The following is a 27,129-nucleotide window of genomic DNA, read 5'->3' on the forward strand; positions in this document are numbered from 1 at the left end:
TTGGCTATGTTTACAGTACCAGACATGAGTTTCCTCCCACTGGGTGGGCTTTAAGTCCAATTAGGTAGCTGTTGATTACCCTCAAGATAAAAGTGCCACTACTACACCAATGTCATTTGTGCTGGTCATTGATGTGGCTATTAGGCCTTGATACTGGGGTTGAACCATTGATTGATGTTCTCCCTTACCAGCTTTCATAGTGCTCTCCAAAGCTATGAGAGCTAGCCTTCAGGGGAGGTGGCTTCCGGGTCAGTTCCAGCTCCACTGCTCCAAATCCTGTGTCCGAAGTATGTCCTGTCTTCAGCAGTAGGATCTTACCTTCAAGTTCTGGGGGGCAATCAAGGACTGTGGCAATAGTCTGTGTAATTTTGGGAGTCTCTTGGACTACCCTGGCCAACAACTCAAAGGAAGGTTTCTCTTATCTGGCACTGTTTCTTATCTACACTGTTATGTAGCCTTCAGCTATACACATGGACTCATGTAGGAATATTGTGTGTGTAATTTTTCAGTAAGTATTTGGGCTAATATGATTCCCCCTGTCTTTTTTTATACTAGCTAGGCATTATTTATCTCTCCTCTCTCTCCCTGTCTAACCCTTCCTCCACACCCTCCCCATTTAAAGTGTCCCCATTTTCCTCATTCTCCCTGTCTGCTATGGTCCTATCTTTCTTGAACTTCTTCTCCCCCTTTATCCCATAGTTTCTTGTATAGCCCTCCCTCTCCCCCTCCCATTTAACAACACCCAGTTTGCACATTTCTCCCTTAGTAACAACTAACAACAACAGTTGTCTCCTACTGTTCTTTTCTCTCAGGTTCCTTCTTTCTCTTTACCTCTAGTTCCATCCATTTACCTGCATATTTCATTGCTTCATCTTTCCTTACTGCTGAGTAGAACTTCATTGAGTAAATGTAGCACATTTTCAACTGTGGCACTCCTCAGTTGAGGGACCCTTAGGTTGCTTCCATCTCTTAGCTGTTGTGAAAAGAGCAGCAACAAACATGGATGTACAAATGTCTCTGCAATAGGATGAGTCCTTTGGGTATATGCCAAGGAGCGGTATAACTGGATCATATGGTAGGTTCATTTATAGTTTTTTAAGAGTTCTCCACACTGTTTTCCATAGGGGTTGCACAAGTTTGCAGCCCCGCCAGCAGTGGATGAGCATTCCCCTTTCTCTACATCCTCACCAGCATTTGGTATCATTTGTTTTCTTGATCTTAGCCAGTCTGACTGGGATAAGATGAAATCTTAAAGTGGTTTTAATTTGCATTTTCCTAATTACTAATGATGTTGAATGTTTTTTAAGCTGTTTCTTAGCATCTTTATGTCTTTGAGAACTCTGTTCAGCTCCTTAGCTGATCTTTTAATACGGTCATTTGTTTCTTCATTCTTTGTTTTTTTGAGTTCTTTATATATTCTGGATGTTAAACCTCTGTCAGATGTGTTGCTATTGAAGATTTTTTTCCCACTTTGTGGGTTTTCTCTTCACTTTCTTGGTGGTTTCTTTTGCTGTACAGGAGCTTTTTAGTTTAATTAGGTGCCACTTGTTGATTGCTGACCTTAATTCCTGAGCAACTGGTGTCCACTTTAGAAAGTCCTTTCCTACACCTTTATCTTGTAGGTTACTGCCAATGTTTTCTTCCAACAGATTCAGCGTTTTGAGTTTCACATTGAGGTCTTTGATCCATTGGAGTAGACTTTTGTGCAAGGTGAAAGATAAGGATCTAGTTTCATTCTTCTACAGGTGGAGATCCAGTGTTGCCAGCACCATTTGATGAAGGTGCTTTCTTTCCTCTATTGTGTGTCCTTTGTCAAATATCAGGTGGCTGATATGGTCTGTACTCATGTTTGGGTCTTTAGTTATGTTTCATTGATCTAGGTTTCTATTTTTGTGTCAGTACCATGCTGTTTTTATGACTATAACTCTCTAATATAGTTTGAGATCTGGTATAGTAATCCCCCCAGCATTGCTCTTTGTGCTCATGGTCTCTTTGGCTATCCAGGGTTGTTTCACCAAATTTTCCACTCCCCCTTCTTAGGAGATCTGAGGACTCTAGGGTCTCCTGGTCCTGATGCGGACTGATGAACTGACATAAGACATTCTATTTGGATTTTGCATAGTTTATATGACATTTGGGAGAGTATAACTTAGAAAAATGGGGATTCTAATAGGCTTTTCCTTTTCCATATTTGAAATGCATGTGCCATCTGCCATTCACCTCCCGCCCGCAGTCGTCATCAGCTTTTCCCACGCAGTGGCTGGCTCCCCTGGTCTCACTGGCTCACCGTCTGCCCATGCTCAATATAGCGGCAGCTCCAGGCCCTTTTTCCCAGTGTGCTCTGCATTGCTCATGGCTGCCCAGGATCAACTCCAGCTTTTCAGAGGAACATCCAGGTTACAAGGGTCTTTTGTGCTTCCGCATGAATTTTAGGATGGTTTTCTCTAATTCTGTGAAGCGTGTCATGGGGATTTTGATTGAAATTGCATTGAATCTATATATTGCTTTTGGTAGGATGGTCATTTTCACAATATTAATTCTTCCAATCTGTGAGCATGGGAGGTCCTTCCATCTTCTGATGTCTTCATCAATCTCTTTCTTTAAAGATCTATAATTTTCATTGTAGAGATCTTTGATGTCTTTGGTCAGGTTTATTCATATATATATGAGTATTTCCATGTACTCTTTCTCTGATTGTTTTTTATTGGTATATAAAAAGGCTGCAGTTGCTTGTTATTGGAATATAGAAAGGCTACTGATTTTTGTATATTAATTTTGTAACCTGCCACTTTACTGAAAGCGTTAATCAATTCTAGGAGTTTTTTGGTGGAACTTTGGGATCTCTTAGGTATAGTATCATATCATCTGCAAAAAGGGATGGTTTGACCTCTTCTTTTCCAGTTAGTACTCCTTTAATTTCCTTCTCTTGTCTTATTGCTCTAGCAAGAGTTTCAAGCCCTATGTTGAAAAGGAGTGGAGAGAGTGGACATCCTTGTCTGGTTCCTGATTTTAATGGGGATGCTTTTAGTTTTTTTATTCCATTTTGAGTGATATTGGCTGTGGGTTTGTTGTGTATAGCTTTAATTATGTTGAGGAATGTTCCCTCCAGTCCAGTTTCCTTTAAGGACTTTTTATCATGAATGCATGCTTAATTTTGTCAAAGTCCTTTTCTGCATCTATTGAGATAACAATGTGATATTTGTCTTTGAGTCCATTTATATGATTTATGATGTTTATTGACTTAAGTATATTGAACCATCCCTGCATCTCTGGAATAAAGCCAACTTGATCATGGTGGATGATCTTTTTGATGTGTGTCAGTATGCCGTTTGTAAGTATTTTATTGAGAACTTTTGAATCTATGTTAAGGATAGTTTTCTTTTTTGGTTGTGTATCTGATTTTGTTATTAGAGCAATACTGGCTTCATAGAAGGAATTTGAGCATTCTCCCTCTGTTTCTATCTTTTTTAATAATTTAAGTAGTATTGGTTATAGATATTCTTTAAATGTCTGGTAGAATTCTGCTGTAAATCCATCTGGACCTGGGCTTTATTAGTTGGGAGTATTTGTATTACTGTTTCAATTTACTTATATGTTATGGGTCTGTTTCAACTGTTGATCTCTTCAGTTTAGATTTGGTGAGTCCTGGGATTTTAGGTATCCATCCATTTCTTTAGGTTTTCAGATTTAATAGAATATAGGTTTTTAAAGTATTCCCTTATAATATTCTGAATCTTTTGGGTGTCTGTTGTGATGTTTTCCCTTTCATCTCTAATTTTGTTGATTTGGATTTGCTCTTTCTTTCTTTTGGTTAATTGGGCTAAGGGTCTATCTATTTTGTTTAGCTTTTCAAGAGAACTACTTCATAGATTCACTGATTCTTTGTATTGTTTCATTTGTTTTTATTTCATTACTTTCTGCTCTGATTTTTGTTATTTCTTCTTGTCTGCTGGGTTTAGGTTTAATTTGTTCTTGCCTTTCCAGAGTCTTGAGTTACAGTGTCATTTATTTGTGCTTTTTCTGATTTTTTAACGTAGGCACTTAGAGCTATAAACTTCCCTCTTGGGACTGCTTTTAAAGTGTCCCAGAGGTTTTGTTGTGTTGCATTATCCTTTTCATTTAGTTCCAGGAAATACTTTTATTTCTTTCTTAATTTCTCCTTTGACCCAGTCATCATTCAAGAGTGTTTTTTTTTTTCATTTTTATTTCATGTGTATGCATATATTGCCTGTGTATAGGTAAATACACCCATGTCGTGCAATGCCCGCGGAGGTCAGAAGAGGCTGTCGGATCCCCTGGGACTGGAGTTATGGACAGTTGTTAGCTGCCATATGGGTGCTGGGATTTGAACCCAGGTCTTCTGCCAGAACAACCAGTGTTCTTAACTGCTGAGCCATCTCTCCAGCCCGGGAGTGTGTTGTTTAATCTCCATGAGTTTGTGTAGTTACTAGGGCTTTCAGTGTTTTTAAGCTTCATTGTGTTGTGGTCTGATAGAATGCATGAAATTATTTCAAATTTTTTGTATTTGTTGAGGTTTGTTTTGTGCTCCAGTATGTGGTCAATTTTAGATAAAGTTCCATGGGGTGCTTAATAGAAAGTGTACTCTTTGGTGCTTGGGTGGAAGATTCAGTAGATGTCTGTTAGGTCCATTTCATGTATGGTATCATTTAATTCAGATGTCTCTTTGTTTATTCTTTGTTTGACTGACCTGTATAGTGGAGACAGTGGGGTATTAAAGTTCCCTACTGTATTAGTTAGGGGTCTCCAAAGAAACAGAACCTGTAGAATGAATATATATGTATTGAGATTTATCGGTTTAGCTCACAGGATAGCGTCTGAGTAGTCCATCAATGGCTGCACCACACTGGAGAGGCTGAGAATCCATAGTCGCTCAGTCCATGAGGCTGGATGTCTCAGTAGTCCCAATCTGGCACCGAAAGTCTGACAAATTCCAAAAGATCAGCTAGTCTTCAGTCTACAGCAGCAAGATGAACTCACCAGTGAGAGAGAAGGCAAGCAGCAAGAAGCCAGGTGTTCTTCTCTGCCTTGGCCTTTTACACAGGCTGCCATCAGAAGGTAACACCCGCATTTAGGGTGTGTCTTCCAGCTTCAGATGATCCAATCAAGAAGATCTCTCTCATTTCAGTTAATCCCAGATCCAGTCAAGATGACACCCAGGATTAACCATCACACCTACTATTACTGAGTTGGGGTTAATCTGTATATTAAAGTCCTTTAGTACTGTTTGTATGAAATTGGGTGCACCAGAGTTTGGTGCATATATGTTCATGATTGTAATATCTTTTGGGTCACTTGTTCCTTTGATCAGAATGAAACGACCCTCTTTATCTCTTCTGATTAGTTTTGAGTCTATTTTGTCATATATTAGAATTGTAACCCCTGCTTGTTTCTTAGTGCCATTTACTTGGAATATTTTTTTTCCATCCTTACACTTTAAGGCAGTGCCTGTCCTTGAAGGTTAGATGTGTTTCTTGCAGACAACAAAAGGATGTATTTTGTTTCTTAATCCATTCAACTAGCCTGTGTCTTTTGACTGATGAGTTCAGTTCAATGATATTTAAAGTTATATTGAAAGATACAAACTTTTTTCTAGTTCCCTGTCTAAAACTCGTAATGCTAATTACTCTTGCCTTTACTTCTCCTTCACATTTCCTATTCATGATTCAAGGACTTTCTTTTCCCCTTAGAGAGAAGAGTTATACAATTTGGGAGTCTTTTAGATAGACCCACTGAAGGGGTACTCCAATTGCCTCACTCCATGTCCCTGTTCAGCATGGAAGAAGCCAGAGCAATTTGTGTCCCTATTACCTATTGGCAATTTGGGTAACCTCTTCAGAGGATGGTGGAGGAATTGGCTAGGCTGTTAGGGTAAAAGGGCCCCAAAGAAATGTAGCCAGTTTCTTGGCTAAAAGTCAAAATGTCATTGGGCCTGTTAGCAACACACTCTGTTCCAAAGGCTAAATAAAGTTTTTTTTTTTTTAAGTTAAAAAAAAGAAAGATGTGTATTGGTTCTTGTCCTTTAATTTCTGTTTGCATTCTTGGTCCAATTTTGTGTTTCCATAGTTATACCTTCATTTAGTTTCTTTCTGTTGCCCTTTGGATATAGTTTCTTTTCCCATTCTTTGTATTGCTTCAAATATTCTTTGAGGGCTTGGCTTTGTGGGCATGTATTCTTTCAGGCTATTCATGTCTTGGAAGATTTTTCTTTCCCCTTCAGACATTTTGCTGGGTAAAGTATTCTGGGTTGGCATTTATGGTCATTTAGAATGGGAAATACCTTGGTCCAGGCTCTTCTGGCTTTCATAGTTTGCATTGATAAGTCAGCTGTAATTCTGATGGGCTTTCCTTTGTATGTGACTTGTTTTTCTTTTGCAGCTTTCAGTATTCTCTCTTTGTTCTGCACATTTAGTGTTTTCACTATGATATGCCATGGAGGGTTTCTTTTCTGGTCTTGTCTATTTGGGGTTTGTGCTGGATAGCTTTAGTGTCAACTTGACACACCTGGGTTGAGGGAGCCTCAATTGGGGAATTGCCTCTATTGGACTGGCCTGTGGCCATGTCTGAGGGGCATCTTCTTGATGAGTGATGTGGGAGGGCCCAGCCCACTGTGGGTGGTGCCACCCCTGGGCAGGTGGGCCTGTGTTGCATAAGAAAGCAGGGTGAGTAGGGGCCAGGGGAGCAAGCTAGTAAGCAGCGTTCCTCCATGGCCTGTGCTCCAGCTCCTGCCTCCAGGTTCCTGCCCTGAGTTCCTACCTTGAGCTCCCTGATGAACTGCGACCTGGGAGATGTAAGCTGAATAAACCCTTTCCTCCCCAAGTTGGTAGTGGTCAGAGTATTTTGTCACAGCAATGGAGAACAAACTAGGACAGTGTTCTGTGTGCTTCTTGTATTTGTATGGGCATACCTTTCTGTAATTTTGGGAAATTTTTTCTACAATCCTGTTTAAGATTTGGTCAATACCACTAACCTGAAATTCTTTTGCTTTCTCTATATCTATGATACATAAATTTGGTTGTTTCTTTTTTTTCATGGTGGCCCACATTTCCTGCATATTCCATTCCTGTGTGGTTTTTTTAAAAAACATTTTTCATAGTCTTTGCTTGAGTGGTCCAATTCTTTAAACGTTTTCCATTTCATTCATTCTATCGGCGAGGCTTTCTCCTGTTGTTTCAAACTGGCTTATTGAGTTTTTACTTCCTTATTCATTTCAGCCCGAGTTTTCTTCAATATTTCTCTCTCTTGTGAATCCATTCAGAAGTTTATCCCTATCTTCTTTTAGTTCTTTGACTTGTTTCTTTGTGTGTTCTTTAAAATTGTTGAATTCTTTGATCATGTTTATGATTTTTTTTTTTTTTTTGGTCTTTTTGAGACAGGGTCTCCCTGTAGCCCTAGCTGGCCTGGATTCGCTATGGAGATCAGGCCGGCCTCGAACTCACAGAGATCCACTTGCCTCTGCCTCCCTAGTGCTAGGATTAAAGGTGTGTGCCACCATGCCCGGCCATGATTGTTTTTTTAAATTCTGTGTTCTGGGTTATCTCTAGGGGTTCTCTTGTAGAACTCTTATATAGGACTGGTGGCGTTTGGCAGGAATATATTATTTTGGTTTTCTGTATTATTATTTTTTTTTTCATAAAAGAAAGGTTTTATTTGAGCTTATGGTTCCAGGGGAATTACAGTCCATCATGGTGGGGAGGCATGGTGGCATGGTGGCTGGAGGTGACTGGAGCAGGAGCTAAGCTCTTATATCATCATGCAAGCACAGGATGCAAGAAAGTGACTGGAGATCTGGCAAGGCTTAAGGACTCTCTAAGCCCACCCCCAGTGATGTGCTTCCTCCAGGATAGTCACACCTTCTAAGACCTCCCAAAATAGCACCACCATCTGGGGACAAAATGTCCAAATACTTGGGGACATTTTCATTCAAACCACCACATTCCACCCCCTGACTCCCATAGGCTCATGACCATATAAATTGCAAAATGCATTTAGTTCAACTTTAAAAGTCCCCATAGTCATTATCAGTCTCAATACTATTCAAAAGTCCACAGTCCAAAGTCTCTTTTGAGACTCAGGGAACTATCTTAACTGTAAGCCTCTATAAAATCAAAAGACAAATTACATACTCCCAGCATACAGTGGAACCGAATACACATTACCATTCCAAAATGGAGGAATGGAGGCATAGTAAGAAAATACTGGACCAAAACAAGACCGAAAACCAGTAGGGCAAACACCAAATCCAGTAGCTCCACATCCAACTTCTGGGACTTTACTTCTAAAGGGCTTAGATGGCTCAGCCTCTCCAGCTTTACCACATGCAACAAACATCTCTCTCATGCTGGTACCACTCCCTGTATGCAGGTCTTCTTGGAAGATGCCTCACAGCTCTGGCATCATGAACACCTTCTTGGGGTCTCCATTGCCAACCAGGCTTCACCTTCACACCATGTCCTGTCAGGGCCTTCTCTATTCAGAGGAACCCCTGCTGCATGCTGCCTGGCTATTTACCATTAATAGCCACACCACCATTTCTACGTTAGGCTGTCTTGAAATTTCTTCTGCCAGAGAAATTAGTCCATGGCTTTTCAGCTTAGCCTCAGGCAAACATTTTGGCTGTGGGCAGACTCCAGCCAGACTCTTTGCCAAAATATCCCAATTGCTGCTTAACTCCTTATTTCCCTCTGGACCTACATTGTTCTCAGCACTACTTTCTTCCAGGCCCCTGCTAGAATGGCCTGTTAAGCTCCGCTTACAGAAATCAACTGCTCTTCTAGCCCAGCTTTCCAAGTCTTCCACATTTCTTCAAAACCCCACATGGTCAGGTTCTTCACAGCCAACAGCCCGCTCTCTGGTACCAGTTACTGTATTGGTCTCTTTTCTATTGCTGTGATAGAAACACTGATCAAAGTAACTTAGAAAAGAAAGGGTTTATTTGAGCTTATGGTTCCAGGGGAATTACAGTCTGTCATGGTGGGGAGGCATGGTGGCTGAAGCAGAAGCAGCAGAAGCTAAGCTCTCACATCATCATGCAGGCACAGGAAACAAGAGCGGTTTTCTATATTATTATTTTTCCATTGTGATTTTGGCATGTGAATTTCTTTTGTTGTTTGTGATTCTGGTATGAAACTCAAGCATTCTTTTGTTGAGTTGAAGTATGCTTCTGTTTGTATTGTTGGTGTGCCTTGGTTGTTTTCTTATTGGGTATGTAAAACTGGTTGGTCTAGGCTTCAGGTTCTCTTTTAATTTTATATTGGAGGGACCAGATGGCTTCAGTCCAGCTACTCAGGAGCTCCTGCAGAAGGCCAAGTCAGGTGCCAGTCAGGTGCTTTCATGCTTCCACCTAAGGTCTGAGCCCCTACTAAGGAGCAGTCACAGCAAAATTTGAGAAGCTGGCTAAGGGGAGGCCTGATTTAGGCGCTTTCTGGCATTCTGCTAAGGTCTGGGCCCCTGCTGAAGGGCAGAGAAGCCTAGCCCTGGGGCAGTGGGAGGAGCCACACGTGTTCCTAAGTGGGGGGATGGGCAATGGCATGATTTGGAAAGCTCACCACTACCACACAGAGGCCCTATCCAGGCACTCTCAGGCAGTCTGCTAAAGTCTCCAGTGAAATCTTACATATTGTAACATGGGTTTTAAACATGCAAATTCTGTTTATAGATCATTCATGAAAACTTGAGTATTGTCTTTGAAATTTACTCATTCACTGTGTTGAGGATGTTGAAATCCATAGATGGGGCCAGGTTGACTCTAAGGGTCTTTAGTGGCAAGTACACACTGTACCTGAAGAATCTACTGATCACGTGATGGGTCCAGCAGAGCCTAATGATTGTTCACTAGAAAATGCAGGTGTTCCAGGAGACAGAAGGTTCTCCTGAAGTCACCGAGGCCTGGGTCACTTGCCCCCTGCCCAGGCTTCCTTCTCCCCAGGGTCCTCACACTGTGGCTCAGCTCAACTGTGCCCTGTGCCTGCTTCTCAGTGGGTGCAGAGTGTGAGCTGCATTTGTGTTTTTTGTATGTGGAGATGGCTCATTTTATCCCTGGATAGTGCTGTCAGCAAGCCTCATGTGGTGCTGGGACAATCTAGCATGTGGCCTTACTTTGGATAGCCTATGATCTAAGAGTGGTTCAGACATTTTTTTTGCGGACTGTAAGGAAAGAAGCAAAGAGTAGATGGCAGACACTATGCACGCAGAGCTGGAAATGCTGTTGAGCTCTTTGCAGAAAATGACAGCTTCCCCCTACTCTGGAGTCCTCTGCTGCAGGCATGAACCACCGGTTTCCTCCTCTCCAATGCCTTTCCAGGGCTGAGCCATCCTGTTGAGCAGAGCTGGTGGGTGGTCTTGGGCAGGGCTCCTGCTCCTGTGGTCAGTGGCTGCCAGGTCTCTACCTTGGTGTGGAGCTGCCAGGTCTCTGGGTAAATATGCCCCTAATCAGCTGGTCAAACCTCTACACCATTGCACACGTCCAGCAGCTACATGGGGCAGGTCGGGTCACTGCTACGTTTCCACCACTTGGCTTTAGCCTCCCTTTAACTTCAGCCTCTCTTGCAGGTTAGTGACAGCAGGCTATGCTTTTGATTTGATTTGCATTTCTTTGGAGACACCTGAGGTTGAATGTCTGCCCAGAGGTTGAGGGCTATGAGTATCCAGTGTGTAGGGCTGAGTGAATGAGTTGATATTTTTGTTGCATTCCCTCCCTCCCTCCCTCCCTCCCTCCCTTCTGTCTTTTTGAGACAGGGTCTCCCTGTAGCCCCAGCTTGTCTGAACTCACTAATGTAATCCAGGCTGGCCTTGAACTCACAGAAATCCACCTGTCTCTGCCTCCCAAGTGCTGGCATTAAAGGCGTGCACCAGCACCCCTGGCTCTTGGTTATAGACTTATGAGAATTCTTTGTTTATATATTCTAGATGTGAGTCCCTTTTGTGTTTATGGGGTAAATATGCCCCCTCAGATCCCATGGCCTGCTGTTGATGCTCCCCTCAGTGTCTCTTAAACAGCTTCTAGTTTATTGCTGCCCAGCTTAGCCTTTTATGTTCTGTCCAGGAGGAATTCCTAACTCACCCTTAGACCATGGAGCTATTCTCTTAGTTTTATCATGTTCTCATCTACCTTTAGATTGGCATCTAGATGGTGATTTTAGTGTACAGTGTGAGGCACGGGGTCAAGTTCGTGCTTTATTCACGGACGCTTAACTGTTCCTGCACCACCAGTTGAAAAAGCCACCCCTGCCTGCTGTCCTGCTATGTCACCTTACCACACTTAAGTGACCTTTGTGTGTTCAGAGTTCTGTCTTCTCTTGCAATTTTTTGTTCTTGAGCTAAAGCTAGCTGTCTAATTATGACTGCTTTATAAGTTCTGTGTGTACGTACCTGTATGTATGCATGTGTGGACCCATGTGTGTATGTGTATGCATATATAGTGCATGCCCGTGTGTGCATTCATGTGTACATATGTATGCATGTGTGTGTACCTGTGTGTGTATGCTTGTGTGGTGCATGCTAAAGTACGTATCTGTGTATGTGAATGCATTGAATACGTGTGTATCTTTGTGTATATGTGTATTATGTGTGGTGCATGCATGTATATATACCTGTGTGTATGCACGTGTGTATGTATGTGTGTGTACCTGCGAATATGGATGTGTGGTGCATGCCAATATATGTGTATATGCATGTGTGGTGCATGCATGTGTGTGCATTCATGTGTGTATGTGCCCCTGTATAGGGGAGGTACACTATCTGTGTGTTTGCCTGTGAAGGCCAGAATTAGAGCTGAGCCTTCCTTTATCACTCTGCATGGTTTTTTGAGACAAGGTCTCCCACTGAACCTGGAGCTCACTGATTTGGCTAGACTGGCTGGCCAAGGAGCACAGTGTCCCCCATCTCTACCCCACCCCAGTGCTGAGACTATAGGCAAGCATCACCACACTCAGCACTGTTTTCCTGTGTATGGTGGAGATCTGGACTCGGGACCTCATGCTTGTGCAGAAGGCTCCTTACCCTCTGCGCCATCTCCCCAGCTCTGTAAGAAGCCTTAGTATCTCTGCCACTGACTTTTCCAGCGCTATTTTTCTTGACCTGTCTATGTTTTGGGACTGTTACATCTCTACAGATTTCAGAATTACCTTGTCTGTGTTCATCTCCTTATTGGGTGTGGAAGCCACAGATGAATTAAGGGAAACTGAAGTCATTTTACAGTTGAATTATTCCATCCCTCACTATGGTATATTTTTCCACCTTCAAAAGTTAATTTAATTTTAATAATACGGATACCATTCCCCCCTGTGATGTAGTTCTTCTGCGTTCAGAAGCAGAGGTTCAAATGCTATTTGACAGCCAGAACCCAAACCTCAGCCAACAGAGACCAGCTGCAGCTTCTCTCTAGGATTTGATGTTTTGAAGGTGTTGTGATAAGAACAGAGTCAGGATGAATCAGGGTGGGAGTGCCTCAAGTCCAACTGGCTTTGATGGTAGTCCTGTATCTCTGGCTTTTTGTTATCTGCTAGATCTGCTGAAGTGACCACAGCGTGGTTGGCACCCTGGGTCGGGGCTTAGCCGGGATCCACACTGGGGTGTGGTGGTGGGGGAGCGTTCCAAAACAGCTTCTGTTCCTCTCAGACTTGTGTGCTTCTACTTTAGGACTGTCCCTTCATCGTCTGTATGACCTATGCCTTCCACACTCCAGATAAACTGTGCTTTATCCTGGACCTGATGAATGGTAAGCAAGACCCTGGTGATGGGCCAGGCACAGTGGAGGGCTCTGGGTGATGCTCATGCAGAGCGGTGCCGCTGCGGCAGCACAGTGTGTCTTTCCTGTAATTAGATTCCGTTTCCCTTGAAGTTTGAGGTGTCTCTGCCCTTCAGTTTTCAGTAAGTTCCATCTTGCAATGCTGGTTGTGATTTCTCTCAGAAACTGCTGTTCTCTCTCTCTGGGAGGCTGGATCTTCTAGAAAATTCTCAACAAATAAATACTGGGAGTAAGTTCCAGCCTCTGGACCTCAGCTGGCCTCTGTCTTTAATTAGCTTATTTCCTGGGTCTTAACTCTTAGGAATGAGGTACGTCCCAAGAATATGCCAAAGAGAGACCAAGAGAATATGCCAGCTTTGAAAGACCGACTTGTATGGATTCCGCCCTGACTTCTGTGCCTTCTGAATCCACAGGGCTGCATTCATCTTTGAAACCATGAGTGGTGACCCTGAGGATACAAAACATTCAGCTAGAAAAGTACTTTCTCATATGAGAAAGGGACGTGGTATACATTTGAAGTATTTTTAGGAAGAAAGGCTGAAATGAAAAGATGTACAATTCAGCCATTCAGATGGGGTTTTTTTTAAAGTTAAAGATTTATTATGTTTTGAGTGTCCAGTTTAAGCCCAAATCTACCCAAAAATAGGAAAGAATAAAAGAACAATAATGAACCAAAGACACCAGAGCCCACAGCACAACCCTGCGGATCCTGAGTGTATGGTGGCCAGAAGGGGCGGAGCTGATGGAAGGGTGAGGGCAGAGAGTCACCTTTCCAGTCGCCTTTCCAGGGCCAGGCTGACAGAGGGCAGGCTGTGGACACCTGCCAGCCGTTATCACAGAGAGCTCCCCGCATTGCTTATGAAAGCAGCCCCTGCCCTGGAGGTAGTGCCCTGTTCCTGTGCTTTGAGTTCACACTCTTACTTCCTTTCCCCAACATTATGTCATGAACAGTTCTGACTGTGACACCAGTTGAAAGAGTCACAGTGGGGACAGTCGCTTGCCCACTGCCTGGACTTTGCCAGCTGTGATTTTCACTGTATTTGCTTCATCAAATCTTTCCATGGGACCAGGCTGTAGTCTAAAATTCTAAACCCAGGTTTTAGGGTTTGTTTGTTTGTTTGTTTTAAACTAGTGGTGGCTTTTCAAAGCAGCTACTCAGCTGACTTTAGATCTCTACATAGGTCAGTTCAGTTGCTGGGAAGTATTTAAATGATCAGAGGGTCAGCCGATCCACCTTTGATGGTGTAACTGTCAATAAAGCCACCAAGCCCCAAATGGTAGTCTTCTTCTGCAACGTGGCCTCATTCATTGTCATACTGAAGCTTTTCTATCATGTTCAACATCTCTGGCCCTGCTACAGAAATCAAAGATGAGTGTGGAGGCAGACACAGAGCCCTGTTCCCTTTTCCTCTGGCACCCCGATGATCTGGGGCAGCAGTGACTTCCGACTCTTCATGAGCACATGGTGACTTGCTGTCTGGGTCTCCATTGCAGGGGGCGACCTGCACTACCACCTCTCTCAACATGGGGTGTTCTCTGAGAAGGAGATGCGTTTTTATGCCACTGAGATCATCCTGGGCCTGGAGCACATGCACACCCGCTTTGTCGTCTACAGAGACCTGAAGGTGAGGAGGGCCAGGTGCCATAGCTCCCTGCAAGTTCCTTCTCTCCCGTAGGGTCCCATCCCTTTCCTCAGAGCCCAGTCTCAGCCCTGAGAGTCATTCCCTGTGTGACCACACTCTGCTGGGGTAGAACCCAAAGCCCATCCCTGCCGTCATGGTAACCCCAGTGCCTGGCTAAGATGTGACTACAGTTCATACACTAAGGCCACAAGTTATGCAATTAACAAGGAGCACTTTTTTAGATGTTTTGGGTGTCACTCATTTTATACTTAACCATGGCTCATTTGATTCTCACCAAGGAACAAATCTGGCCCTGTTGATGGGTCAGAGCTGGAGACGGATAAAGGCAGAGAAGAACAGGTCTATTTTACGGGACTGAGGAGCCAAGATACAAAGTGGCCGAGTCCTGGCTTCTGTGGGGCAAGCCTGGTTGGAAGGAGCGGGGTGGATTGCATCTCAGCCTGTTGAACTTCTCCAAAGCCCATCTCAAAGCTCTTCACGGAGTTGAGGCTGCCTTAGAAACCAGAAGGGGTTTAGAGCCTGTGGCACAGTCCTGAGCCGCCCAGTGTGGGTCTCTGTTCTTGCCTTGGGGCTGATAAGCAATGAACCACAGATTTCCTGTGACTTCTGACCCCAGCCTGGACTTGGTCCCAGTTCTCCATGAAGGAGGAAGGCTAGGTGACACTCGGCCAGCTGTGATACAGACAGATTGCAGAGCCCCTGACAGATTATAGACACTTGTAGGAGAAGGTATAACTAGAGGGAATCTGTGGGAATGACAGTTTACTATGGATGAGAAGACACCACAGAAGGTTTTTGCCTCTTGTGTCTGCTTCTCTTTGAAATGAATGAACACACAGCCGCCCCTAACATAATCACCTTCCTTCTCCTAAGGACCTGTGACATGTTGACTTGCATATAGCCCAGATTTGCCAGGAATTTGAAATTCTTCTGCCTCAGCCTCCCAAACAGCAGAATTGCAGGCCTGTGCCACCATGCCCAGCTGTTGATTAGTTTTCTAAGGTTACTGTTTGTCTACGAAACTGAAATGCTATCTTTTGTTTTTTGTTTTTTTTTTAATCTTTTTGAGACAAGGTCTCCCTGTAGCCCCAGCTGTCCTGGAACTCACTATGTAGACCAGGCTGGCCTTGAACTCGCAGAGATCCGCCTGCCTCTGCCTCCCGAGTGCTGGGATTAAAGGTATGTGCCACCATGCCTGGCTATCTTTTGTTTTGAGCATGATTTTTTTTTTTTCAAAATGCATTCATGAGCTTTAAAGCTTTCAGTGGGGTTAAAGAATTACTCCCTTGGTTTTCTTATGAGCATAAAGAAGAAAATCATATTTTTATTGAGTTAGAAATAATTAGATGATGGTTGGCTCATTTTAGTTCCTTACGTGAGTTTTACTGAAGAATCAAATACATGCTGACGGCCCGTGAGGCCCTATTGCTGTGCACTTTAATTTAAACCTAGACCAGCTTCTAACCATCTCCCTGCTGGTTTTATCTTCTAAGCTACTTAGTAGGCAATGACATTATTTAATTTCCATTCAAAGTTAATTCTAGTCACTCATGATTATTCATGGTTCAGTTTTGTAAGAGCATGCCATTATTTTTATTTTAGGCAAAACAGTAGTTGATCTGCTGCAGAAAAATATTATTAAAGTGACTGTAATTTGATGTGTGTTGGAGAGAGGAGCTTTGTTTTCCATGATTACTCTAACCAAATCTAATGTGGATGGCTATGTGCCATCGGCGTCATGGCTGGCCTCCTGTTTGGCTGTTCCGTAGGGCCGGTGGATGACGTGTTCCCCAGGACTGGTGTGGCACTGTGGGATACCCTGGTCCCTCGGGTCAGCAGTTGTCCCTCCCTATAAGAGTCTTCCCTGCCCCAGCCTTTGTGGCCTCATTCTCTGAGACCCTTGTGGTCCACAGAAGCCATGAAGCTGGTGGCTTCATCCCTATTGTCAGCAGAGTGGTGCTGTGTACAGTATCCAGCTACCTGACGCAGGCACCTGTTGAAGCTCAAGAATGACGCACAATAAAATGATGAGGGATTGTCATTGGCCCTCACGTCTTGTCAGAGTGCCAGCGGTGTCCTGGGGACTCTTAAGTTTCACTTTTTGTTTCCCTTCAGCCTGCAAACATCCTCCTGGATGAATATGGCCACGTGAGGATATCTGATCTCGGCCTTGCCTGCGATTTCTCCAAAAAGAAGCCACACGCCAGCGTGTGAGTAGCACACCCAGGGCCTTTGCAGGAGTCTCCACTGTGACTCCTGTGTTCATGCTGGCCTGGCCATGGCTTCTCCTCCTTCCCTCGCCAGCTGTGACTTTCAGTGCACTGTCTAGTATCCCAGGTGATACGTAGGACTGGAGATGAGACTGGGGTCCTTTCTGTCATGGATTATGGGACAGAATGGACTCCCAGGAAACTGACCCTGCCGGGGGACCCTGGTGTGTGGGAAAGTCCAGCTCAGAACAGCTGAGTTCATGCGGCCTGCGACCTGAACAAGCCAGTTCACCTCTTTGACCCTCAGTCTCTTCTTCTGTAAAGTAGAGGTCATAAATCCCTGTACCGTGTTATAAGGACAAGTGGCAGAGCCCATGAGCCTAGAGAGGTGTGTTTGCATTTCCCTCCACTGCACTGTAGGGGGTTGGGGCTGACTCCCCTTAAAGAAGCTATCCACTGACAGTTTTGGTTTTGAATGTGCAGTTAGACTCAGGAGCTGCACCAGTCCACTGGTTGCCAAGGGGAGCGGAGGTAGCCCTGGACCAGTCCAGCTAGCTCAGAGGACAGAGAACTGTGCTTAGTGGTGGCGCTGCTCAGCAGAGGCTGACCTAACCTGAGGGCATCTCTGAAGCTGGGTGCTTAAGATGACAGCAGGGCTGTGTGGGGGTAGGGGTGGACGGGGTATGGGGGATATGCTCACCCCGGCTTCCTAGAAGTACCTGCAGGGCTTGCTAACTTTCAGCACTGTCTCTAGCATCCTCTCAACCTGGGTGGAAACCAGGCACCAGTGCAGTTTGTGGTAAAGCGGACAAGTTTTGGGTTGTCTTTTATTTTATTATTATTACTGTCATTTGACACAGGGTCTCCTGTAACCTTGGCTGGCCTCAGATTTGATTGGTAGCCAAGGATGACTTTGAACTTCTGAACCTCCTGCCTTTACTTCCCAGGTGTCATGACACTGTGGGCATGCGCCACCCTGCCAGGCTTATTTTGTTCTGATGGAACCTGGGGCTTCATGATTGTTATGGCAAGTGCTCTACCAACTGAGCTACATCCTCAACTCTGAGCTTTGCCTTTGAAAGTGTCTCAGTCAGAACCATTGAGATGGCTCAGCAGGTAAAGGAGCCACTGCCCAGCCTGGAAGACTTGAATTTGATCCTCAGACCCCACAGAGTAGAGAGCCAACTCCCACAAGTTGTCCTCTGATCTATACACACACACACACACACACACACACACACACACACACACAATGTTAAAATGTCTCATTCTTGGAATCACATCTTTTAAAATTACATTTTATTGTCCCTCTGAGCAAATGTTCCTCTTACCACAAAACGGTCTAGAAGCAGTTACCGGAGCCTCATTCCACGTGTCCATTCAGAAAATAAACTCCAGACCCCCCACTCTGTGTAACTAGCTGTCAAGGAGCTGATTTATATTACTATGGAGGGCCTGGGTTACATCAAAACTGCCTTTAAAGCTGCGATCAGATGTTAATGGTGAACAGTATCAGCTCTGTAAACAGATTTCTTTCTTTCCAAGGAAACTTCATGTGGTGATGAACACATCCGTATCTTGTCAGGACTCTGCAGTTATTGGGGCCAGAGTGAGCAGCTGCCTGCTGTAATCATAATTGTACTGTACTGTACTGTACTGTAATCATAACTAAATATGAAGTCAGGAGTTCCTAAGAGTTCATCTTCCAAAAGAGCAAACTCCGGCCTGGGACCATTTGTCCCCTGAGCCTGGCCCACATCTTCCTGAAATCCATATGTGCTCTAACATTGGGGTGCTCCACCTGCCTTGGGAAGTGCAGGATTTGAACAGTGCCTTAGTTACTCTCAGTTACTGGAGACAGCTGGTCACATGGCATCCACAATCAGGAAGCAGAGTGGTGGGTGCTGGAGCTCAGCAAGCTTTCTCTCTTTTACATAGTCAAAGATCCAAGCCTAGGGAATGGTTCTACCCACTACAGTTAACCTAATCAACATGGCATGACCAGAGGCTAAAACCAGCCTGTGTGCCTAGAGGCTGTCTCCTAGGTGATTTCAGATCCTGTCACATGACAATTAGGGAACATCGTATCTCAAATAGCATTTGCAAAGGGATTGGATTGAGAGATCTGATTCCTCATTTAAATGCTGTCGTGGAAGCTGGTGCTTTCTAAAGGTAAATATGCAGCAAAGTGGTTTTGTTGTTGTTGTTTGGTTTTTGTTTTTGTTTGCATTAAGCTGGTATTTTGTGGCCAGGGGCAAAGGCTGTGGAGCCACAGCCCTGGTTCCCAGCTTCTCCCCCAAGTTTTCCAGTCTCAATTCTCTCTTCCATAGAGCAGAGGATCTGGCGTTTCCCTCTTGTGGTAGTTGTAGACACAGTCCACCACGTCAGTGTTTGCTTCACACCTGCTGTGTGCCAGGTGCTGGTGGTGCAGTGTGAGAGAGAAGCCATTTGTTCCTGCTGGAGCTTGGCAGCCCAGGGAACACTGGACATAGAGTGACTAGTGTGGGGTGGGGGACAGTAGGGAGTCCAGCATCATTGGCTGTGTCCTTAGCCAGATTATCAGCCACCATAGACCTGCCTAGCTATTTTGACTAAGACCACTGACTATGGTGCTACTGAAATCCTATCAGTTCTGGGAATTAGTATTCATTGTTTATAGTGTGCAAATTGAAGTCCAATTGTTTATAGTGTGCAAACTGAGGTGCAGAAAAATGAAGAGGGGTCACTGACACACAGTGGGGTGACAAGGATAATCCCACAGTTGTTCTGGATGCTGCTTTCTTCACTGGGTTAGCCATATGTGGTCAGAATCTTACCTGGCACTCGGTTTCTCTATTCCATTCAAAACTGCAGAGGTAAACCCTGGATATCATCCCCAGGCTAGTCCATCTTCAACATGGTGTGTACCTGACATTTCCAATTTGAGCTCAGATTCCATGCCACGCAGTGGGCTCACAGACAATTGTCAGTATGAATTTAGCTATGGAGGAGCCCTGGAAAATCAAAGGAAATCTTGGAGCTAAGCAATCGCCAGTGACTGGTTTGAATCCCCATTTAATTTTGGGAGGAATACAGTGCTCGCATGTCTTCGTGCAGATGTCCTCATGCAGGTGCTCTGTGTTAACAGTGGCTCAGCCGTCCAGCAGTGCATCAGTGTTGGGAGCTGCCCTGTGGGCAGATGAGGAAATCTCAGCCACAGGCCCCTGGCAGCTCTGACTACCTCCAACAAAAGCCTGCAGAACCCTGTCCATTAGCCTTTCCCTTTCTCTTGGAGGTTGTCTCTCCACTCTCGGACTATGATCTCATCACAGAATCACTGGCTAAAGTGTCACCTCTAAAGGTTTTCCAGGCAAGACTGAAAAATTCAGGCTTCCCAGAAAATGGGTTGGAAGCCCTGGCAGGAGGCTCAGCTGCTCCCAGAGTGCCTCTGTTGATCTTACGCTGACCGCATCCAGATAGCCAGGCACCAGGATGGGCCAGTGCCCATGTTACCTGTTAGCACAACTCTCTCTATATAAAATACATATATTTTATTTTTATTATTTTTATTTTATGTGTATGAGTATATTGCCTGCATGTATGTAAGTGCACTCATGTTGTGCAGTGCCCACAGAGGTCAGAAGAAGGCATCGGATCCCCTGGAACTGGAGTTACGGATGGTTTAATGCCATGTTGGTGCTAGGAATCAAACCCCAGTCCTCTGTAAGAGCAGTCAGTGCTCTTAGCCGCTGAGCCATCTCTCCAGCTCCCAACACAGCTCTTTCAAGCCATCCTGTTAGGTTCCTGGGCCCAGTGATTGTTCATGACCTTTACTGACCCAAGAATTTCAGAGGAGGTCTTTACCATGTCTGAGTAAAAGAATCAGAAGCAGTTATCCTAAGGAACATGTGATTTAACCCTCTCCACAAGCGTTGGCTGAGTTCACCTTCTGGGGCTTGCAGTACCGAGCCCTGGGCATACCTTTGGTCCCCACAGCACCCCTTCAGATGCAGGGGCCACCCTGCTGTTCCTCCCATTGATGACAGAAGCCAGTGAGAGATGGAGAGGTCACAGGACCGCAGAGAAGGGCTTTTCCAGGATTCTTCCTAGCTGCATGTTTGAGGGGCCCCTGTGTTCCTCCGGCTCCTCTGGGGAAGAGTACACCCTCAGATCTTCACTCTAGCAGGTTTCGCAGACTGTAGAGGGCTATAGAGTTGCAGATGGTATGAATCATGTACACATGAGATGTGGGGGCTCCTGTGTCTCCTCCACTTCTCACAGGTCATCCTGGTGCCTGCTTTCTGCAGAATACTGTTCCTTCAGCAGTTTCTGCTTTGCTTTGCTCCTTTGAGACAGAGTTTCCCTGAGCAGCCCAGGCTGGAACCAGGCTCAACAAACTTGTAATCCTGCCTCAGCCCTCTGAGTACTAAGATTGCAAACCTGTCCTCAAGCTTGACCACCTTGCAAAGCCCGACCCTGGTTCTGCCTCACATGCACTATGGCTCTGGTGTCCCAACTTCTTTCCCATTCCTCTGGGCCGTTGATCAACCAAGCAGTGCCTTGAGCTCAGCTCCTTGGCATGGAAGGGGCTCAGTGCAGGCTGGGATGTGTGGTCCTCCCCTATACACAGCTCTGTGAGCACCTGTGGTCTCCCTCCTCCCTCCTTCTTCCCTCACCCTCAGGCACGTTTGCAGGGCTGGGCACCAGCCCTCTCGAGGGTGGCAGGGTCTCCACTCTTGTGAGGAGAAAAAGAGCAGGGATTTGGCTTTCCCTGCCAATCTTCCCATCTTCTCTCTTCCTCCTTGAACTTGGGCATGTGACTTCATATGCTAATGAAGGGGGAAAGATGGCCTGCCCACTCCTCTGCCTCCTTCTCTGCCCTCTCCTAGGGACTGTCCTGGTCCTGGGGGTGAGCATACTCTGGGTGAGGAACACTGTCCTTTTCTTCCCCAGGGGCACCCATGGGTACATGGCTCCTGAGGTGCTGCAGAAGGGGACAGCCTATGACAGCAGCGCCGACTGGTTCTCCCTGGGCTGCATGCTCTTCAAGCTCCTGCGAGGGTGAGTGGACGCAGATGCTCTGTCCTGGGGTCACCTGGATCAAATCAAATCCAAAGCATCTCTGGGCTACAGTGGAGGGTGGGGCAGCAGCTCAGCCACAGAGGACTCACCTTGCTGACAGGCAGTCCTGGGCTCCACCCCCAGCATGGGGTTTGGGGAGGAGACTATTTAGAAAGGAGTTACCCAGATGCTAAACCACATACTGGCCTTTAACCCACACGCTGCTGCAGAGATGGCTGTGCTGGCTCCTCCTGTTTTATCCACAAGAGCTGCCTACTGGGCACTCAGAGAACAAAGCCTGTGACTTCATATTTTTGTTTCATGCTGTGTAGGACCTGTAATACTTTTAAACTAGAACTGAAAAAAAAAATAAAGCTAAACAAAGTAAACTAGGACTGCTTCGAAATATTTCTATGGCTAAGCCACGTTCTGGGGATTAGTATTAAACTGAGGAGCACTGAAGAAGATGTGACTTTTTTTTTTTCCTTTCTACAAATTGATTTTTCATGATTCTTTTGTGAGCTTCAAACATTTGGGTGATTATGGAAAAAAAAAAAGCCAAAGTAAACCCATCTAAAAAGTTTGTGTTTCTTTGTCAGCCTGCTAAAACTAATGTGTCTTGAAAATTGACTTTCTACTTGATTGTGTTTTAAGTGACAGCAATGATGAGCAACAAGATGGCAGCAGTGGGCACCCCAAAATGCGTTCTCTTAGGGGTGCAGAACACTTGTGCTCCCACCTCCAAGACCTCAACTCTAGGTGTTTCCTCTGGTTTTAACAGAGAGCTCAATTTTACCAGAATTCAGTGTGTTCTCTATTCTCCCCCACAGAGATCCAAGGAAGGCCCTCACTCCCATTTCCTGTCCAGCTTTTCCTCTTCCTCTTTCCCCATGAGCCCAGCCCTGAGATCTGCTGAGCGCTCACCACGTTCCTGGGAAAGCTTATTGAAGGATCTTCAGCTGCCACACACTCTGGTGCATTCAAAGATCAGCCTGACTCCACAGCCCCCAAACTCAGCTCTAAGCACAACACATACATCCTCAACGCTCCCATAATCCAGTTCTTCTCAGCCCACTGTATTCCCTGGGGATCTAAAATTATATTACCACTTAGAAAGTCAGGTCTGTTATTCCGTAATCACATTACCATTAGCATGTTGGTGGAGCCCGGGAGGCCTTAATTTCTGTGGGCAGACTAGCTGACCTGATTAGAGTTTATCCAGAGTGAGACAGAGGAAACCATTGGAGAGCCCCCTGTCCCTGCTGCAGTCACTGTGAGTTCCTGGAGACACCCAGGAGTCTGCTCTGATCCACTTTGCAAATGGAAAATCTGAGCCTCCGGAGTCTGGAGGTAAAGAAAACCCGCACAACAGCTAAACTACAATGCAAAGCCAACAGTAAAATATCCCAGGGAAATGGTGGAAGGACGACATTTCTGGCCTGGTTTGCTCCTTAATTTCTTTATTCTACCTATTGGTAAAACAGTCCATGTGTGTAGGCTGGGAAGGATCTGCTTTGTGCTTGAAGAGGTGGAAGGGGCATGTTTAATGATTTACTGTTTTCCATCCAATGATCCAGTGTCCTGATTTGTGCATCACAGAGTGAATTTAGTCTTATGTGGCCACAATTCATGGTCAGAGTTCTACTGAATGGGAAGATAGGAAGTCCTTTGTGGCCTTGATCCGTAGGTCCCGGTGGAAGGAGAGGTTCATCACGGACCTGAGGGCCTCTGAGGAGGGTCCCAGGAATGATGGGGAAGGAAGTGAGAGAAAGAGAGCTTGGCACAGCTTAGGTGACCAGAATGCCTGACTGGCCATTTGGTGAGCATTCCCTGGAAAGATCCATTCCTTATGGCACAAGTGCAGAGGGCCAGCTTTCTAAGGAAAAAGAGAAGATTGGCTTCCGGGTGGGTCAGCAGGCAAAGACATCTGTCACAAAGCCTGATGACCTGAGTTCAGTCCCTGGGACCCACATGATGGAAGAGGAGAGCCAACTCCCATGGTTGTCCTCCGGGCTCTGTTACACACAGGTAAAGGAGGAAAAGGACTGAAGTCTATGCACCCAGCACTTGAGAATCTGGTATAAATAAGGTCATGTAAGCCTCTGAACTGTCCAAAGAAGGATCATTACATTCCCACATGAAACTTCCCGCCATTGTCTGTTGGCCCCTTACTGAGCCTGGAGTGGAAAGAGTCCTGGCAGTGTGGCTTTGGTCCATCACCCCCACTGAGGTTTATGATCTTAGGCCTTTCTCCCTGGCAGTTTCTCAGAAACACTTCAAGGGAGGAGGAAGCACTGAAAATAAAGAGCAGGAAATGAGTTTTGACTTCTGTGACTTAAACTTGATAAACATTCATGAGTACCTCAAACACATAAGAGCCTTTGCCTAATGTGAGTTGGAGGAGGGAGGAAAGGGGAGGCAGGGAAAGAGGTTCCCTAGAGGACTGGGAGTCAGGTGAGTGTAGAAATGGGGGCCCACTTCTGGCTTTGCAGAGTGACTTCATGTGGGAGATAGTGTGCAGGGTAGCTCTCAGATTGGAGAGGATGTCCTTGGGGGAGGCGCTCTGGGACAGGTACACTGTTTGCCCTCAGGGGCCAGTGAGTGCTAATTGCCATCTGTGATGGGAGGCCTTGGAGGCTGCAATGAAGACCCAGGTGGGCCTCAGATGCTGTGCTGTGGAGCCTGACTTTGATTCTCAAAGTCTCAGACACTTTTAAACATCAGAGTGAGGGGGCCCTGTAGTTTGCTGGAAAATGGTTCTGGAAGCAGTGTGGAGTGTCAGGGGATAGAGACAGAGACAGAAGCAAACTTGAGAAGCACAGAAAGGCATGGCACACCCAAGCTGCTCGTAGGCCTGGGGCTGGAGAGGAGGCCAGGGACGTAGTCAGCGTGCACAATGTGACATGCTGTGGACTCTCAAATGTGGAAGGGTCAAGTTTGAGCAGGTGGAAGGACTCTTGTATGGTCAGCAGTGCTTCAGGCAGAACAGATGCTCCCAAGGGGCCTTTCAGGTGACAGGTCTGTAGGAGGAACTGTGCCAGGGAGCCTTTGTTTTGTAAGTAAATGGGGACAGACGCACCTGCTCAGCCTAGAAGAAGCTCTAACCACCCTGCGTACCTGTCACACGTGGAATAGAATCCCTCAAAGCTGCTCTTCATTGGCTTCAAGGAGTGGAAATGGTAGAGTGGAGAGCCATGTGGACAGAGCTCTGGCCTGGTGGCCTGCTTCATGTTGACCCTAGGGACAGCCTATACCCTCTGCATGCTGGAGACACTTTGGGTTGTTATAGCTTAGAGGGGGTACATGGGTACCCTAGGTATCCAAGTGCGTAGGAGAGTCTCCCACAACACAGTTGTCCCACCCCACAATGTCATCAGTGTGGAAACCATGGAATCCCACTCTGGGGACGGCCCCTCCCCTGCCCATGTCTACACATCCAGGCCTGTGGTTACTAAGCATTTTCTCCACTGTTGTTGCCTGTGACTTAAACTCCTTCAACTGGTCCCAATGTTCTGAGGCAACTGTGAAAATGCACCCCTCATTGTCCTTGAGGACCTAGAAAAGTACACAAGGACCCCATCCAGGTGGAGGAAGCCAGCAAGGCACTAGAGGGTGTTTGGAATTCCTGAGTCAGTGGGGAATGGAGCCATCCACCCGCCATGGATCTTGGAAACAGTCATGACATTAATCCCAAATTACTTCATTTGGCACTCAGTACGTCTATCGATGAACATGTGCTCAGCCAAAGCTGTCATCTGGATTTTAAGATGCCAAGGAGAACGGATGTGATGGGTGTCCTGGATCTTCACCTTGTCACCCTCCATTGTCCTTGGCCACAGGGAGAGAGTCTGGGAGGAAGCTGGGGAGAGTGAGGGCTGCTGGGCCTGTTGGCTTTGTGCCTATTGGGGGCAGGGAAGAACCATTATAGAGAGTTCGCAGTCCTTGGCTCCAACTCTAAAGGCAGATTTGATGGGTGTGCTGGTGCTGTCTCTTGGCATTCTAAAATTAACTTGTGGGTGTGCTTAAGTACTTGTCTTTGCATTGGTTTGGGCTCTGTGTGGCCCTGTGGGTTTGATGTGTCTAATGAATGCGTGTTTCCTCAGTTTCCTAGAAGGTACACGGGTCACACTCAGCTCCCACTCTCCATTTTAGAGTGCTGAACTTGTTCTTGGGATGTGGGATCTCTGCCCCCTACATTCTCCACTGCAGTCAGATGATGCCCCGGGGCTGGAGAGAGGGCTCTGCACCTGGAGCTGCTGACAGGCCCGTGCCAGGTTCCTGTTCACAGTGACTGCGTCAGGAGACAGCTGCCATCACACAGGGTCTCTGAGTACCATGTGTCCACACAGAATGAGGATTATTACTGTCTGAGGCTTTCTTTAACATTTTTCCAAAATAGAAGCCAAATCTTTGGCTTCTTTCACAAAGAATAATCAAGACTGCATTGGAAACAGATGTGCATTGAGTTTGAGTCGCAACCTCCCAACAAGACAGCAGCAGGCAAAGAGCTGGAGCTTAGTCCCTGACTCCTCACTGAGTCATGGAATCTCTGAGTTTCTGAGTGAGTGGGGATTGTAGCTTGTGGCCCTGTTCACTCAGTGTCTTTGGCATCGCCGACTTGAACTCTCGATGGCTCACAAGCCTCCTTTTGGCCCCTGAAAGACTGAATTTGGCACAGCATTTGTGCCCCAACACAGCAACCCTGAGTGTGGACCCATGCCCTGATGTGTGTGTTGGTACAGAAAAGGACTTGGAAGGCTCACTCTGAATATTTTGTGCAGCTAAAACAGAATCCTACAGACTAAGCAATTTATAATAAACGAAATTTGTTGGCCATCACGGGTCTGGAGGCTGGGGATTTCAGCACCCCTCTGCCATGTCAAAACAGAACATGGTAAAAGAGGTCGAGAGAGAGCAGGCGGGGGGGGCGGCAGCAAGAGCACCAGAAGCCAGACTCACCTTCTACCAGCCCACTCCAGAGAGAACTAATCCACCCTGTGGTAACAGCCTTAGTCCCTTCCTGAAGTTGGAGTCTTCTTGACCTCTTAAAGGCCCTGCCTCCCAACACTCCCAACATCTGGATGACATGACTTTTGGAGGTGATCTTCATACCACATCAGGGGTCAGGACAAGAATGGTATCTGCTGGCTTTGAACACACAGGAGTACACATAGGCCAAAGTTCAAGATCTTCAGCCAAACTCTTTGTATTTTGAGAAACACAGTGGGTGTTAAGCAGAGAGACTGGTGATCAATCACTTGTGTTCCATGTCTCCAGAATGCCCAGTGTGCTGATGTTTTATGGAGTTTACATAGAATAGTGCAAGGGTGATATGGTAAAATGTCATAAATAGCAAATCTGAATTCTGTCATATTCTGAATTTTCCTTCCTTCCTTCCTTCCTTCCTTCCTTCCTTCCTTCCTTCCTTCCTTCCTTCCTTCCTTCTTTCCTTCCTTCCTTCTTTCCTCTC

At 45.8% G+C, this 27,129-nt stretch overlaps 1 protein-coding gene across 2 annotated transcripts in view; it reads left to right on the forward strand.

The window, feature by feature from the left end:
* The window catches only part of Grk3 (G protein-coupled receptor kinase 3), a 164,353-nt gene that overhangs the window by 113,997 nt on the left and 23,227 nt on the right, over positions 1–27,129 (forward strand). For both annotated transcript variants that reach the window (XM_029554026.1, XM_008849004.3), the window contains exons 10-13: positions 12,658–12,736; positions 14,261–14,391; positions 16,525–16,619; positions 21,552–21,659. In XM_029554026.1, the coding sequence (XP_029409886.1) occupies positions 12,658–12,736; positions 14,261–14,391; positions 16,525–16,619; positions 21,552–21,659 (413 nt within the window). The remainder of the gene's footprint in view (positions 1–12,657; positions 12,737–14,260; positions 14,392–16,524; positions 16,620–21,551; positions 21,660–27,129) is intronic.

The sequence above is a fragment of the Nannospalax galili genome, unplaced genomic scaffold, assembly GCF_000622305.1.
Source record: "Nannospalax galili isolate Female #2095 unplaced genomic scaffold, S.galili_v1.0 scaffold103, whole genome shotgun sequence".
NCBI lineage: Eukaryota > Metazoa > Chordata > Mammalia > Rodentia > Spalacidae > Nannospalax > Nannospalax galili.